Source organism: Sinocyclocheilus rhinocerous, unplaced genomic scaffold (assembly GCF_001515625.1).
Source record: "Sinocyclocheilus rhinocerous isolate Xijiao unplaced genomic scaffold, SAMN03320098_v1.1 scaffold11, whole genome shotgun sequence".
Taxonomy (NCBI): Eukaryota; Metazoa; Chordata; class Actinopteri; order Cypriniformes; family Cyprinidae; genus Sinocyclocheilus; species Sinocyclocheilus rhinocerous.
The window spans coordinates 1305549-1322789 of NW_015625587.1; the positions used below are offsets into that span (position 1 = coordinate 1305549).

The 17241-nt window shown below is 36.6% G+C and overlaps 1 protein-coding gene across 7 annotated transcripts in view; it reads left to right on the top strand.

Moving 5' to 3' along the window:
• The window catches only part of LOC107755544 (MAP7 domain-containing protein 1-like), a 44716-nt gene that overhangs the window by 10244 nt on the left and 17231 nt on the right, over window positions 1-17241 (top strand). For 3 of the 7 annotated variants that reach the window (XM_016572413.1, XM_016572420.1, XM_016572438.1), the window contains exons 2-4: window positions 10028-10237; window positions 14942-15010; window positions 16001-16021. In XM_016572413.1, the coding sequence (XP_016427899.1) occupies window positions 10028-10237; window positions 14942-15010; window positions 16001-16021 (300 nt within the window). Of the gene's footprint in view, window positions 1-6911; window positions 6952-8938; window positions 9040-10027; window positions 10238-14941; window positions 15011-16000; window positions 16022-17241 lie in introns of those variants that run through there. The other 4 variants (XM_016572425.1, XM_016572447.1, XM_016572432.1 and 1 more) reach the window with 3 other exon arrangements.

The window sequence follows — 17241 nt, forward strand, 5'->3', positions numbered from 1 at the left end:
GTGTATTTTTATTCGTTTTGTTAATAAAAGTTCTGAGTTTGACGTTGTTGTTGCTTGAATTGAATCAACGCTGAATTGCCGCTAATTTGAAAGTGAAAGTAAAACGCGCACGGCACTTTTTCAAGCAATTTGAAAGTCATGAAATCCGAGGAAAAGAGGGAAAACTCAAACTAACAATTGCTTGACGCCGAATTGTGGCAATTCAATTGCGCAATCACAAAATGCGCACGTCACTTTTACAAGCCATTTGAAAGCGAAGAAAAGAGGGAAACTCAAACGAACTAACACCCACCCCAACGGTGATACCGGTATTACCAGTGTTGTCACACGTCGAGTAACCGGTGGGAAAGTTTCCTCACCGTCACAACCCTATCTCTGAGGGGAACTGACTGTCTTTAGAAAAGTTTAGATGATATTAGGGCTGTGCAATTAATCGCATCCGATTGTCATGCGCATCCGATTGTCATGCGCATCTCGTCAATAAAGCCGGTTTCGTGATTGGTAGTAAATCGCCATCACCTGCTTTCAGATGGAGCGGCATTTAATACACAGAGCCGTAGTTCACTGACAAGCTAGGCAATATCGCGTTCATAATCGAATGTGATTCATTCTTGTTTACAGCGGTAACCAAGGAAACGCTGTATCGCTGCTGTTCCATAAGCGCCACCTGCTGTCAGAGAGTGATTCTGCGTCTCATTCAGAGCTTCTGCTCTTTGTTTCGTACAGATGTTTTATGTAGTATATTTTCACAAAACTAAAGTCAAAGCATCAAAATTGAACAGCTTAATTTTTATTAATTAATAATTTTTTTTTTGAATGAATGAACTATACCTCAACTGTACCTTACATAGACTGCAGATATGTAATTTTGATGTTGGTCTTGTAATATAGACAGACATCAAGCTTTTTGAGTACAGAGACAACATTCATATTTGTCATTTACAGCAGGCGCTGTGTTTTCTGGTGTGGCCACTGAGTGCTAGGAATGCTAAAAATTCCTCACTGAATGTGTGTCTTCTGTTCAGCTGAGGAGCGAGAGCAATGAAGGAAGAGAGAGCAGACGGGCAAGGAACGGTGTGACAGGATTCCAGAGCTCATGCCTGCATACAGATGGAATCACGTCAGGTCTCCTTTCCTGTGTAGCACACAGATGGTGTAAATCACAGTCCTCAGACATGAAGCGCTTGCAGGCCAGCTTGTTTCCATCTTCCCTCACTGATTGGATAAAGGCATCCATTTGCTCCAGAATCTGACAGAGGACACACACCAAACATTAAAACACAAAGCAAAAATTAAAATCAAATAATTTTGCCTTTAAGTGCTGTGACAAGTCCTGGACAGTCTAACGCAGTACACAATCTCACAACGGGTTACAACCCCAGATCACCAAGATTTCTTCTTCTATTACCAGGACCACATCACTGCAGATTGATGGTGCTTACTTTGGTCACCCACAACTATAATTTCATCAGTCATGTCCTTAATGAATTCATCTTCAGAACCTTTGTGCTTTAATAAAAACAAAGGGAAGCATTAAAATGTCCCTTACAATCTTAAAGCTTACAGACTCCAATAAATATGTGCACTTAATAAAGTAAATAAATTTATTTACAACTTTGTCCAAGCTCTACAATGTGACACTCATTCCCATTAGGTCCCATATGAGTTCTCGCGATATTTGATGTTGAGAATGTGATATTGTTATTGAATTGATTCAGTTGAGGTGGAAAATACAGTGAAAACTTAAAATGTTAAAGGGATACTCCACCCCAAAATGAAAACTTTGTCATTAATCACTTACCCCCATGTCGTTCCAAACCCGTAAAAGCTTCGTTCGTCTTCGGAACACAATTTAAGATATTTTGGATGAAAACCGGGAGGTTTGTGACTGTCCCATAGACTGCCAAGTAAATTGCACTGTCAAGGTCCAGAAAAGTATGAAAGACATCGTCAGAATAGTCCATCTGCCATCAGCGGTTCAACCGTAACGTTATGAAGCGACCAGAATACTTTTTGTACGCGAAGAAAACAAAAATAACGACTTTATTCAACAATTCGTCTCCTCTGTGTCTCTCCGCATCACCGTAGCGCCATTTTGGAGAATATCCGCTGAACACAAGCAGTGTACGCTCTTCTGTGTCCGCCGCGCTGCACGGATGTGCTGTTTTCGTTCAAATCAAAGCGTAAATACACATAGAAAACGTATCTTTGTGTCGCGGCTGACACAGAATAGCGTACGCAGTTTGCGTTCAGTGGGTGTTCTCCAAAATGACGCTACAGTGATGTCGAGAGACACAGATGAGACAAATAGTTGAGTAAAGTCGTTATTTTTGTTTTCTTCGCATACAAAACGTATTCTCATCGTTTCATAAAATTCAGATTGAACCACTGATGGCAGATGGACTATTCTGACGATGTCTTTCATACTTTTCTGGACCTTGACAGTGCAATTTACTTGGCAGTCTATGGGACAGTCACAAGCCTCCCGGTTTTCATCCAAAATATCAAATTGTGTTCCGAAGACGAACAAAGCTTTTATGGGTTTGGAACGACATGGGGGTATGTGATTAATGACAAAATTTTTATTTTGGGGTGGAGTAACCCTTTAATTTGAATGAACAAATTCAGCAAGTTGTGACAACTTAAAAATGTTTTGAATTGAAACAACTAAACTGCGATATAATTCTTTACAGTGATTGATCTTAATCTCTTTACATGCTCCTGATTTTAATGAGCTCTTCTGAGTGCTCTAAAGCACTTATGTGGTCAGATTTTAAGATGCATAAGATGAAGCAGATCACGTGTTCAGTGTTTAGAGTCTTCACTGTTTTAAACCCCCTGTGATTTAAACCCCCTGTGAAGTTATGAATGTTTTGGTTATGAACGTGAGAATGTTAATTATATCTGAACAACTTCCTATCTAAAAATGGACCCTCATAAGTGACTGATTTGAAATGCCTTTCACAGGCAGCAACTCAGTGCGCCATAGCAAAGTGCACAGGAAACGTGACCCTCAATTGATTGCAATAGATTTTCACCAAAGTTTAAGGCAAGTCAGTTCACTCGGCAGCCATCTTGGTAGCCAGCCAGCTTTTTCTATCCAGGTAAAAGGCATACAAGTAGATTCTATCTACTTTGGGAAAGACTGAGTTCTCCTTATACTGTATCTGGTTTAATGTTAGCATGTTTCTAAAAGATAACAGCACAATACTAATCTAAGCATATAAAGAATAAATAAATATTGGGTCTGTTTTTTAATTAGACTGAATAATTAACATTCCCTTCACCCTTGTCCAAAACTGGTCAAAATTCAAATTTGTTGCAACGCATTTTGGGATTGCCGTATCTGCAAAGCATGTCCAGTATGAAATGCTGCCTTATAATTTGGCCATAGTAAAGAATTTTATTGTCGTTTCTTCAAAAGCAGCAGCTTACCTGTAATGCTGTGCAATGTTTTGTAGTTACTCAGCTTGCTAGTTTTTGAACAGAGCGGTTATCTTTTGGTAGGTGTGGCTGACTCTTAACTTTTATAAAGAATATCTCTTTGGATTTGAGACTTTAGTCTTTGCAACTTTACAGATCTTCTTTATGCACCAAGAGCTTGTAACACTCCAAAAAATAAGGAAAAATTGAAATCGCATCATATGACCCCTTTAAGTCCCTTTTAAATACCTAAGCCACATTCTTTGTCATACCATCTCATAGGTTGTGTAAAGTTCAAAGCTCAAAACATAGGAAGCCTTGGAATTCAGTGAGGGCATTTCCTGTCTGTCACTCTTTTGCCTGTTTTACTCTTCCTGTGTGGGAATCTCATGTTTTGTTATCTGAATGTGTCCTAAGTTTAGTCAATAACAGCTGTACTGCACTTTGAGCCCTGCTGTATGTTGTCAAAGGCTGGATTTACAGTCCGGTTCTTCTGAGAGGACTGGAGATGTGAAGATCATATCATGGAGAAGTCGGAATGCAGTGACAGTCAGCTGATCCGTGCTGTAATGTCAGAGCCCGTCTGACGCAACTAAATGCCTATGATCTGAGTTTGAATTTAGTTTTTTTTGTTTTGTTTTCTCAAATGCTGGTTTTACATTGTAGTTTCTTTAGGGATACACACATTTTAAAATTCTGTCGATTACTGATAAGCCAATAGTTATTTTTATGTTATGGTCAATATTAAGTTTTGTCAATATTAAGTATTACTATTTTGTCTGAAAAATGTGACAGAATTTGCTGTGAAAATCAAATGAAATGTTATGAGTACATTTAGGCATCACGACATTATAATGTGCAGTATGACTTTGTATCAATTAAATTAATTAATTTATTAAACGTTACATTTAGCATTTGTTATTAAATTAACTTCAAAAAGTTTTAGATGGTAGCAAAGGGAATTTCAATGTAAAAATGGGGAAAGCGTGTATAATTAAATATCCAGTATCGGCCGATCTATATCCATTGACCGACAGCAATAAATTAAAATATTTAATATGTGCCAAACAACCGATATGCTACCATTAAATTATGCCTCCTACATTTAAAAAAAAAATTTTAAAAGAAAACTGGGACATGAAACATGCGGGTGCGGTTTGAAAAGTCTTGATGAAGCACAAAGCAAAAAAGTTAATAAGTTATAAAGGTGATGTGATTCAGACAAAAGATTCATTCAACCTCAAATCTTAATGTGATGGAATTATTAGAAGCCACTAATGGAGATGTCAAGCTTTTATGACTTCACCTCAGATCAATATTTGATAGTTGTTATATTTTGTTTTGGCCATCAAATCAGCAGCACACTGCTTACATTAGCTAGATACAGATGCTAACAGTACATAAATGTAGCAATCGATTCAAATCATATGACCATTTTGTTGGCCAAACCAAAATAGCCTCCACATGTTGAGGTTGAATATTCACTATTAAATGATTTTATCAAATTTCTAAATGTTTGTCGAAGGCCTCATGATTTTAATTCCCCACATGATAGTTTAGCTCTCAGTTTGCAGATCTTGCTCTTGGCTCTGGTTTCGTCCCGCTCATGGTGTGAGTGAGTTTACAGTACATGTAAGTGCTTTAGTGCTGAGGTTGGTGCGTATGTGGATCCCATAATTAGGCTTCTGCTGCAAGGATGGCCGTTGGGTTGTTGGGTGGAGCTGGAAACCCAAACCCTGAATTTAGCAGAATCTGTGTTTCTCTCTGCACTAGTCACCAAGGATGACAGCTTGCATCATGACAGAGCAGGAAGTTATGAATGGCATCCATCGCTGCATGTCAGCTATGGCTTTCATCCGTGTGAAGCATTGCCATAAATGGCCTTGTCACTTCCTCTGAGGATCGTACTTTAGAGGAAAACATGTTGGAGCGTTGTGGTTACAGACCCAAGGGAACTCTGCTGGGTTCAGACCACATGCAGCCATCTTATCTCATTGTGTCTGTGGTTTTGAAGAGGGATACTGCTATTTAGTAATGAAAGTGGTCTTTGAATGGTAAATATCATTGTCATTGCACAACAGAGTTTACAGTTGTCGAGCAACATCATAACTTCTCACATTGATATAGAATTTAGTTCAACAGATGTGCACATATTGGCTATTTTGCAGTGGCTTCAATCAGAATCTACACTCAGAACTATATGATTGTACTGTAATGTTAGTTTTACTAAGTGTTTTTTTTTTAAAACTCAAATGTTACATCAGTTTTTTCACTGATGCCAGACTTTTGCATCTTTTCTTTTGGTTTGCACCCCAAATTCCAATTTAAGAAAATTGAGATGAGAAACTTTTCTTGTCTAATGTATTTGATTCACTAGATTGTCCAAAAGCAGACATTACCACATGGTTATTCATTATTTATTATATAAAACACTTACATCATAATTTATTCTGTTGCAGTAGTATAAAGTTTCTCAAACCATGACATTATTTAGCATTTCTGTTATGTTACAGGGAAATTATATGTACACACATTTTACATGCATGTAAATATGTAAATATTTGTGTATGTATGTAAATGAGTATACATATATAAAATGTGCATTTCATTTTTTTAAGAATATACACATGCGCGTACACACATAATAAATATATTTAGTTTAAAATTATGTAATATTTTTATATTAAAAAAGTATGTATATATAAAGTATAGGCCTATATGTTATTTCCCTGTAACATAACAGAAACACGTGAAGCTGAAAAACTGAATGTAATCCTGAGCTACTGCTAACTCACCCATATCTTCTTTTCCTCTCTCAGACACTCCCTCACACACAAACAGACACACAGAGAAAGAAGTTTGAGTTTCAATGTGAGCCATTCAAAGCTACTGTCGAGAAAATCCTAAGTGCATTCTTTGAGCATGCAGTGACCCAGTCGTTCACTGGTACAGTGCACTGGATCGCACCTGAAGCTTGAATCTGAGGGGCTTAAGTAAATTTGTTTTGACGCATCACATTTTAGCAAATCCAGACAGTCAGAACTTTGGAGCACCATTCACAGTCTCCCTCTCTGTCTCTTTGGCTTTGTTCCAGCAGCTGGTGTTTACTCTGGGCTTCCAGTGAGTCTGCTCCTCTCCCTCACACTTCCCCCAGAAGAGGCGCCCTGCCTGCTTACATCATCCATCCGGGGTGAGGGGCGATGGGCCGGGGGGTTGAGGATGAGGTAATTCATTAGGCCTCAAATGAGATGCAGATCCATTCTCAGTCGGCCTCCCAATTCTTCTGTTCTCCCCACAACCCCCCACTCACCTCTTCCGATCTTTGATTTAACGGTCGCTGCTTGCTTCCACTTCCGGCTCCCTGTTTGTCTCATTTCCATATTTGAAAAAGAGCATTGCTCAAGCACTATACCCTTCAGGATCAATGCGCCCTTTTTGGCAAGACTGCTCTGCGCTCTTCATTTAACCGGTTTTCTGTGGTTCTAGGGCAAGATAATGGCATGATGTCCTTGAAAAAGAGTGACAGAGGTACTTAAAGTAGAAATTCTAGTTTGTTTTTATTCATTTATTTTCATTTTTAAAAGATAAAGACTGTTTTATACTGAGTTGTAGACCTAGGCCTATATTATGTGTATTATATGATTCATAGCACATTCATAGCTAGTCATTTTTTTATCTTTTAATGTCTTTTAATGTCAGTATGCTGTTAAAAATGGAAGATTTTGTCATAATGTGAAAATATGTTTGCCTGTTTTATAGTGGTACACCAAGCTTTTGGCACTGGAAAATATTTGGCTGAAAAATCATTTTCTGTTTTGGGGCGAAACTGTAAACTAGAAAAATAAGGTGCATTTTGCTGTATGCACTATTTTACATATTCATTATATATTTACTTAACCCGTTGTCTTCATTATTTAATGTATGCTTGAATAAATCTGTCATGAAAACAGCCACTGTTTAAAAGTTCATTTCAACAATGAAATGTAGTAGAAACATAATTATATCATTAAAAAGTTGATATAAAAACGGTTTTATGCAATGTAAATGTTTTTATACAGTTCAGATGTGTTTAATTGAATTATTAAGTAGACGTTATCTCTACATTGGTAACTGGATATATTGCTTCTAATATTTCTTCCTTAGTATTTGTCAGCTGTTTGATTGACAGCATTGTACATTGCTATGGTATCAGTCTATTTTCAGAAATGATAATGAGTACCAAGCAGATGCATAATGCAACAGAAATCAGCAGTCACATTATAGAATTTTTCCTATGTAACTGTACTCTTAGTTACTATTAGTTTAAATCTCAACATTTTATGCATGCAACCCAGATCTTTTCTTATTCTTAATGTCTTTATTATCATTTCGTGTCTGGTGGTAATGGTATTTTTAGCTCAACATGAATAATGCAGTGCATGGTGGCATTTACTTGGTTTGTCCCGGACAGCGTGCAGTACCAGTGCTGAGATGAAAAGGGATTCGGGGTGGATCAGAACGAGTCGATTCTCGCCTTAAGCACACCTGAAAGTTAAACCAGACCTTGAGCTGAAATCTCCAAATATTAGTCACTGTAAAATTCTCAAACCCCCAATCATTCATTGCCATACCGTCCAATCTCATTCTCCCAGGGACAAAACAGGCCACCACTTTTTTTTTTTTGTCAGAATAACTCTTCTGCCTCACAGCATCTGAATAGACATGTTGAGGTGGAGAAAACACAGCCGTCCCTCTGAGTGAAAGCAGGATGTTTTCATATTTACTAGACAAGCTGATTTCTACTCTATAGGGTGTAGTATGTATAGGGCTAGATGATATATTGAAAATCCATGATATATTTGTGATGCTTTTATTTTATATAACAACAAAATTACATCTTTTTAAGTTTGACCTTTAAGTTTTCTAAAGACATTAGATGTCTCTGATTTTAACCTCAGTTGGTAAGTTAAATCATTTCTGTGAATCAAATCAATGTCTGTTTCATTGTATTGATTCAGTTTTGTTTACTTGAAAGTTGCTAGGGCATATTCGTCATGTATTAACATGTTTTAGTCATAAACTACAGTAGCTATGCACGTCTACATTTGCTACGTTTTATTATATTGGTGCATAATAGGCATAAAAATGATTGTGATTCGTCCTTGTGTTTGTTTAGCGAGTGGACAATTTGCCTTAATCATTTCTATATTTTTTACTGTGCTTCAGTTTTTGCTTCAAACATTTAAATGTAATTGGCACCAAAAATTATAATAATAAAAAAGAAAAATATGTATTTAATATCATCAAAAAGGCTGAAAAATAAAAAGCTGAAAAAGTATTATTTTTTTGTAAGCTATATTGCCACACCATACTCTGACATCTGTCTGTCTTTCTGTGTGTGTTTATACATAGACGCTTTACTGAGTCTGTTATGTTGGCCAACATCAAATCGGACTCTAACCCAGGTCACACTCTTATCAGTGAAAATCAGGTGATCTGTTGAACCTCCTCCCTGAGTGTGGACTGTCTCGACGTGACATCATGGCTTTAAGATCTCAGACATCCAGAACTCGTTTTCTTGCTCATTTTCTTGGATGAAATTTTTGATTTAGAGTTTTAGTCTGTTGAAGTATCCTGGTAAGCAACACGCTTGTCAGTGGGGGAGCGAATCATTGGCTCCTCGCGATTCACTTCGACTGGATTTCGATTCAGGAAGTCATGATCTATTGCTGGTTAAGGCGACACATTGCCAAATTCTGTTTTCAGATTCAAGTATATGATTCTGTATAAATGACTCACCATTAGAAATAAAATAACCTTGAATCTGAGGCAATTCTTCTGTTATGTGTGTAGTTTAATGCAGATTTGCACAACAGTGATCAGCTTTGAGAGAGTAACTCATTAAGTCCCATCATTGATTAATATATTGTGATTGTGTTTCTTTTAAATGTTATTAATGATGCAGAATGTTGGTTGCATCTTCTTTTTTGGTAAATATGTGCCACTGAAACAGTTTTTACAGCATTGCACACTGCATGGCACTTAGTATTAATTATTTATTCAATATTTATTGAAAAATAAATGACCCCAGGGCATGAAAATGGAACTTTTGGCATTTGCGTGGTCATCTAATGTCTATGAGTTGGCAGACGTTGGAATGTTTTCCACTTGCAGAAAGTAAATCATATGGTTTAGTCTGGAGTGTCTGATCATCAGTAAGAAAGATTGTGTTTCTCCTATCCACTAAATTGATGTTCTTGAGGGAAGTGAAAGGTGGCAAGATCACCATTATTTTCTTGTGTCTACAGAGCAATCCTTCAAACTACCAATAATCAATTGTTAGGAGGGCAGTTGAGGTTCGTATCGAGCTGTCTGGAGGCATGACCCTTACTCATTTAGTCTTTGCTCTACCAAAACATTCTGTTATGGATCATGTGTGCAAATCGAACAAATCGATCTGGATTTAGGCTAAGCTCTGCGGAATGTAACTGTGAATGACTCTTCTGTGTTAATCGCACATCTAGTAGACAAAAACACTTGAGTGTTTGCTGTAGCTTTGGAATGAAGTTAGACTGGTCTTCATCTCTCGGTTGACGTTTGTCACTTTTTTGGTCTTCTATCTTAGATTCCCCAGCTGTTCCAGAGGCCAATCCCAGTGATCCCAGCTCAGAGGAAGTCAACACCCCTTCAAAAACAGAATCAGGCCTTGAAGCCAGCACGCCTACAGAGATGGACACCGCAAGGAAGTCGGCTACCACGAAACGGCCAGACGCCATTCCAAAGTCCCCTGCGACACCCACTCCTAGGTCGAGTGGTAGCCCTCAACACAAGAAAGGTGGGTGCCCTGTAGTTCAATATTTGGTTTTTGTATTAATACTTTTCATTATGATCCGGAAATGGCTACTTTTGTCCTCTTAATTACCTTTTTACCCCAAAACCGAAGATCAGAATGAAAGTAGGGTTTACATGGTTTCTAGTTGTTTTTTTATGGCCTTTTAGTTGATTTGTGAGGTTGATCAGCAGCACCATGGCGCCCAGATTGACTTGACAGACCATCCTGGTCAAGCTGGTTTGGGTTGGTGGACCATTTTGAGATGCTTAAGGTGTTCTAACACAAAACTTGTTGACCTGCCTGACCTCTATAACCCGGAATGGCCTTTTTCCAACATAACAATGATAGCGATAAATCATTTAAGTGCTTTAAATTTTCTCAACTCCATTCAAAAAAAGTTTTCCCTTCCATGAGAAGCATTCAGGAAATCTCCTGAGAAAGAGGCCAGTCACTGAGGATTTACCCCTGACCAAAGTCTTGAAAGCTAACAGAGGCATTTGTTTATTGACCCACAAAAAATTTCCATGGTCATGCCTCTGTAAATGCTCCCAGAATTAAGTTATTTCGGCTGTATTACATTAATGTAGAAATGGATCCGTTTAGTGAGGAAGATGTTGGTGCTAATGCTGATTTGTGGAGGCTGGCGACAGGCAGTTCCTAATCGCCTCTGGTCATCAGCTGAGGTGAAGCAGTGAAACCTGACTGGGCGTCACATTTCACAGTGCTGTGCCAACTGGAGGGATTTAACCCTCCTTCCTGGTTCTGTCACGTTCATAGTATAAAGCCTTCACTTGTACGAGCACATGTAGATAAATGTTAATGGGAGGGTTGTTTGGGTTTGAGAAAGTAAGCAGCTTTTCTTTGCCTACTTCATTGTTGTCTCTTTATACTACTGAGGATGTGGTTGTAGAGCGCTTGGCGGTTGTTAATTTTGTGGGAAAAGCTGTTTCGGCTGTGTCTTACTAACTATTTATACTTCGATACTGTGTATGCAGTTGTAATTTAGTGTTATGTTGTTATGATGTTTTGATCTGGTTCCTTTTAATGATCCATTCCTGCTGATTTGCACAGCATTTGTGAATCACTCAACTGTAAAGGCAGAGTTTGGGAGGAAAACCAATGTTTGATGAGGTGACATGTTGGAATCACTTGAACCATAAAGTAAACAAAATTAACCATAAATGAATGAAGCAGTATTTAACTAAACATTTATTTTAATGCAAAAGCGAACAGATTACATGCCAGGACTTCTGGGAACAGTTTTGTCTCAAACAAATCAAAATGAATGACTCAAACAAATCAGAGTGAATGTTTTTTTTTTTAATTATATGGATTGTTTTATTTATTATTCATTTTATTGTGCATTATTATTATGCATTTTTTTCTGTAAACATTAATGTATTTTAAATTCATACTAATCTAAATGCATTAAAATACAGTTAACTATTTTTAAAAAAATACCAGTTGCATTTCTTAATTATTTCAATTCAGTTCAGTTTCTTCATTTATTTCATGTGTGGTTATTATTAATAGTGTTTTGTGGTATTACCAGTATTAGTCAATTAATAGTTAATTTTAGTTTTCTGATTTTAACTTTAATTGACAATGTATATTTTTGGTTATCTTTAGTTCTGCTTTGTTATCATTCAGTCTCAGATGGTTTTATGTTATTAGATTTCTTCATACTACTGGTGGTGCACAGTTCAGCTCATCTCATCATAAAATATATTACTGCTGTCAAGCTCCTGAACATCTTGTAAAACTGAACACTGTGTTCCACAGAATATTGTCCTCCACTGATCCTGGGCCGCTGCTGCCTCACTCATAACATATTAGCTATGAGAAAGAACATCCAGGAGACCTGAAGGAAGGGAAGAGCTGAAGTTCAGACATTGACTCACATCGCTTGCTGTTTCAAAGCTGAATCATGTCTTTTGTTTTTCTCACCTAGCCTGTTGCAGTTCACCTTTATTCTGGTTGTCTGGATGACTTAAATTCACATTGTAAACGTTTGGGAAGGATTTTGAAATACAGCTGGCATCATGCAAAATAATACATAATTTACAATTACAAAAGGAAGTATTATGCTTTGTTCCCTCCCATTTATGATTAGTTTTGAAAGCTTACAAAGCCTTCTCACACCCCTTGTATTTAGTAAATTAAGTAATTAAGGTGATGAATTTACAAGTGTGTGTGTATATATATATATATATATATATTTGTATATATATATATATATTTGTATATATATATATATATATATGTATATGTATTAAAAAAAAAAAAATATATATATATATATACTCTTAATAAAAATGTTATTGTCTCTTTTTATGTTTATTATATTTATATCATTTTCAACATTAACATATTTACATATTCTAAAACACTTTGTAATGAGCGCCACTGGCCTTTCAATATTTGCATAATATTTATATCCATATCTATATAAATCCATACCCTAGATATGGATATAATATTTATATCCATATCTAGGGTATGATGCTGTTAGTGCTAGGATCCATAACCATTAGGCTTCATCACCATTTGAAGAGAGCAGAGAGAATGTTGTAATTTTCCTTTAGTGGTTTTATTGAGAGAGGAAAACACCTTTGGAATTGTTGTTTGTACTTTGCTTTTGATATTGATTTTATGTACCGGTTATTTAAAATGGATAGTTCTGGTCTTAAATGCTGATTGGTCAATACAGCTTTCCAGCCATGGAAAATCCTTTCTGTTCATGCAGATTGTGTTTTTTAGCGCTTCTGGAGATGGTAAGGTCAGTGTTTATGCAATCTCTCTGCTGCCTCAGACCCTCGGGAAGCCCTTTCTGGGTCAGTCTGCTGCTTTTTCTGTCTCTGCCTAGTGACTCATCAATGGGAACATGGGCCACTTGTCAGGGCCCACAAGACTCTGCGCTTCAGCTTCCTGAGCTCTATAAATACTGAATCAAAGTGGAGCACAGGTCATGAAGAGGAACACTGCTGGAGTCTTATGATCATTATTAATGAGTTTGAGTCATCAGATAAAAGTTGTACTAGACTTTGTGGGTCATGAGACGCCAACTCAAAGACTTCATGGGGCCAATTCATTGGGGTGCAGTTTAAAGTGTTGAACTCGGAGTGAACTGGTTTGAATGTGTAATTAGTATAAAGCAGGTTTCTTAGTGGTGTTCTGCACTACACGTGCTGTGAGAGGCGTAACAATAGGAAACTGTGACTGTGTAGTAGTTTTAATGTGTTGTGTAACAAATCAGGTGCACAGGGATCGGAACGTGTATGGACAAATATCAGTGAAGCTGTTGTGTGACAAATGGCAAATATTGTTGGGTGCTGCTGCTTAATAAATTATGTTATGGTGAATTTATGATGACATAATTTAGCAAGTGATGAATATATTTTATTAAATGCTGGTTCATTAAAATATAGCTCTAATTGCCTTAAATATTTGTCATGGATCAATGTTTATGTTCAGCCTTAATATATCATATATTAATAATGTAATACATATGTACATATATTTACATTTACATTTAGTCATTTAGCAGACGCTTTTATCCAAAGCAATTTTTTTTAAAGCAATCAAAATCAACAAGAGAGCAATGATATGCAAGTACTATAACAAGTCTCAAGTTAGCTTAATGCAGTACACATAGCAAGGTTTTTTTATTTAATTTTTAAAAAAATTATAAATATAAAGAAAACAGATAGAATAGAAAAAGAATAGAGCAAGCTAGTGTTAGAGGCCTTTTTTTGCTTTTGTTAATTGTATAATAAATAAAAAGAAAACAAATAGAATACTATAAGATTAGAGAAGCTAGTGTGTTTTTTTTTTTTTAAAGAAAAACAAGCAGTTAGTAAATGAATAGAGTGCAAGTCTAAAAGTCTCATATATATATACACACATGATGAATTCTGAAAGATCATGTGACACTGAAGACTGACGTAACGGCTGCTGAACATTTCGTTTTGCCATCAGGAATAAATTACATTTTAAAATATATTAAAATAGAAAACCGGAATAGAAAATAGTTGTTTTAAATAGTAATAATATTACACAATTTTACTGTTTTACTGTAATTTTTGATCAAAGAAATGCAGCCTTGGTGAATTTAAGACATTATTATTATTATTATTATTATTATTATGATAAAATACACACTAGAATTTGTCCGTTTTCAAAGAAAATGCAAGTGGTTCTTGGTCATGCAAACCTAACACAATGCTGGGATGTTTTAAGTGGTTACTAGGGCATTACAAAGTGGTTGCTAGGGTGTTATTTGTGATTGCTAGGTTGTTGAAGCATTTGAGCAAGCTCCACTAATAATACAGTAAAACGAATTAACTAACTAATAGTCTGTCTTTCAGTCCAGGTAAAGGTTCACTCCGAATGAATGTTAATTGTGTGGCGTTGAGTTGATTGTATCTGTACTGTGAGTCCTCAGGGCTTTCTGCTGACAGTCGGAGCGTGTGAATGCTGCCAGCTTCCAGTGCTTTATACTGCTGCAGATGTGAGCGCAGCCTCTACCACACAATAACCTCTCTCATTCCCGGCACCCCGCTGTCTGACTGTCTCTATCTCTCTTTATCTCCGTCCAGAAGAGCTTTAGTGGGAAGAAAGACAACCTCACAAACCCACAAAGCAACAGTTTGGCAATTTCGGAATGTTTCACCAAAACTAAACTTTTGATTCTGCCTCTTTTCTCAGATGGAATGAAGTTGGATGAGCGGCAGAAACAGGCAAAGGAGAGGAGGGTGGAGAGGGCCAAATATCTCGGTAAGACAACACAAGGCAGACAGTGAGACAGCACCCTCTGCCGTCTGATGTCTAGATGTGTTTGGACAAAAAACACTTCATGTCATTCATGCGTCAAACTCCTGAGGCTTGTGCAAAAGTGCAGGAAGGCTGTAAAGAAATACATGCAGACATTCCATGGCTTTTATAGATTTTAATTGGTTAGAGGTGTAAAATCACATTTTTCAGACTCACAAGCATGTATGTGCATGCAGTTTACATTTTTGCCTATTTATTTATTTTATTTTTCCACATTTTTTAATCTTTTTCCATTCTATATATCTCTTTTTCTCTTAAATACATACTTAAATTTGTATTAATATTTTATACATTATATAATATATTAATATTAAACATTCGTATTTATTAATTAATTATTATATTTAAAAAAAGTATAATACCCTGACACTACAATCAGTTTCAAGTAAAAGCAGTTTCGGAAATGGATATATGGATATTTATGTAATAATATTTAGGCTAAATATTAAACATTTATATATTAACGTGTATTTACAGTATATTATTTACATTCATTTGTTTGTTTGTTTTATATTTATATAATGTAATAATATTGTTTATTAATTTTCAGCTAATTTAAGTTTTAAAAATAATTTCTATTTTAAAATGTATTCAAATACATGTCAGAAAACACTATTAAAATCACCTCTGGCTTGGTTGCATACAAGCTCTTTTTACTGTTTTCTAGGCTCCTAGATCCTAATATTATAAACCTTTTCCCGAGTTTTAACAATTTTGACTGAAATAACTGCTTCTGTGTCTTTACTAAACCAGCACTGTGAGATTTTTTTTTCTCTACAGAGAATTATAAATATCTCACATGCTCCATGTTTTGTTTGTCCGTCATATCACTATGCTAGTCATGGCTGCTGAGATTGCTGTGCTGTGCTGTGCTGCTCTGCTTTGCATGATTGACACAATGTTTTTGTCTTCTTTCTCACCTTCCCTCCCCAGAACAGTGTAGCCAGACTCAAGGTAAGCCACTCCCCCGTCTCTGGTGGTGTTGGAGACTGATGCGCTTCATCCCTTTCTCTATAAAATGCTTATTCTCTTGTAGAGCTCCATTTCCATCGTGTCTCATAATCATAGTTAGTGACAGGTTGTTGGGTGCCTTAATTTTGAGTGAAAAGCTGTCACACTCCCCTGCTGGAAAATGATGCTTAAACAAACTTCTGATGAATACCAGTTTCTACATAACTGGTCAAAGCTGGCAATTTATGGCCATTAGCTGGTTCAAGCTGGTTTAGGTGGTCGATAAGATGGTTTACCAAAGAAAACTGACAAAGGTCAAGCTAGTAGACCTTGACTAAGCTGATTAGGATCTGGTTGGGCTGGTTAAATATGTCAGTGTTTTCTGTACAATGATCATATATGGTAATACATTTACAAATTACACTTTAATAAAATTTTTAAAATGTATTTTAAAGATTTAATTTAGTTTATTTTAGAATATTGTAGAATTTAATTTTTAATCAAGTAGTGACTTACGGTTCAGAAAGTGAGTTGACTCAATTCAATTCAAGTTTATTTGTATAGTGCTTTTCACGATACAAATCGTTGCAAAGCAATTTTACAGAAAATTAAGTTTCTACAATATTTAGTAGTAGCTTATCAGTGGTGTCTGTCAGTTAATGTACATATGGCAGAAATGTACGGAAAAATCAATTAAAGGGGTCATATGATGCGATTTCAATTTTTCCTTTCTCTTTGAAGTGTTACAAGCTCTTGGTGCATGTGGACGAAGTGGAGTCCAGCCCGGAGTCGTCACATGTGGTTGCAGCAAGCCCGCCGGCCGCGCCGTTCTCAAGCCCGCCCCCCTCCGCTCACTCAAGGCCGCCGTGTTTGACGCTGTGTTTCGTTGTGAAAGCGAAACTACTTTGTTTGGCCTTCCAAAAAAGGACACGACTAGAAATCAGTGGTTAAGTTGTATTTACAACACTGTTCCAGAACAGTTCAACCCAAATATTTAGATGTGTCCAGCGCATTTTATGGAGGACTGTTTCCTGATCCTGGTAGAGTAGACTACAATGCAGGCTGTGTATGACTCTCAGACTGTAAGTACGTTTTTTTATATTTAAAGAATTTGCCAATGATGATTCAAACGCGAGTTTTGGGCAGTGTAGAGTAGCACTTGTTGTTTGTAATTTCTCCGATCACAAATGCAGACATGATTTTATGTTTACGCAGCGCGATGC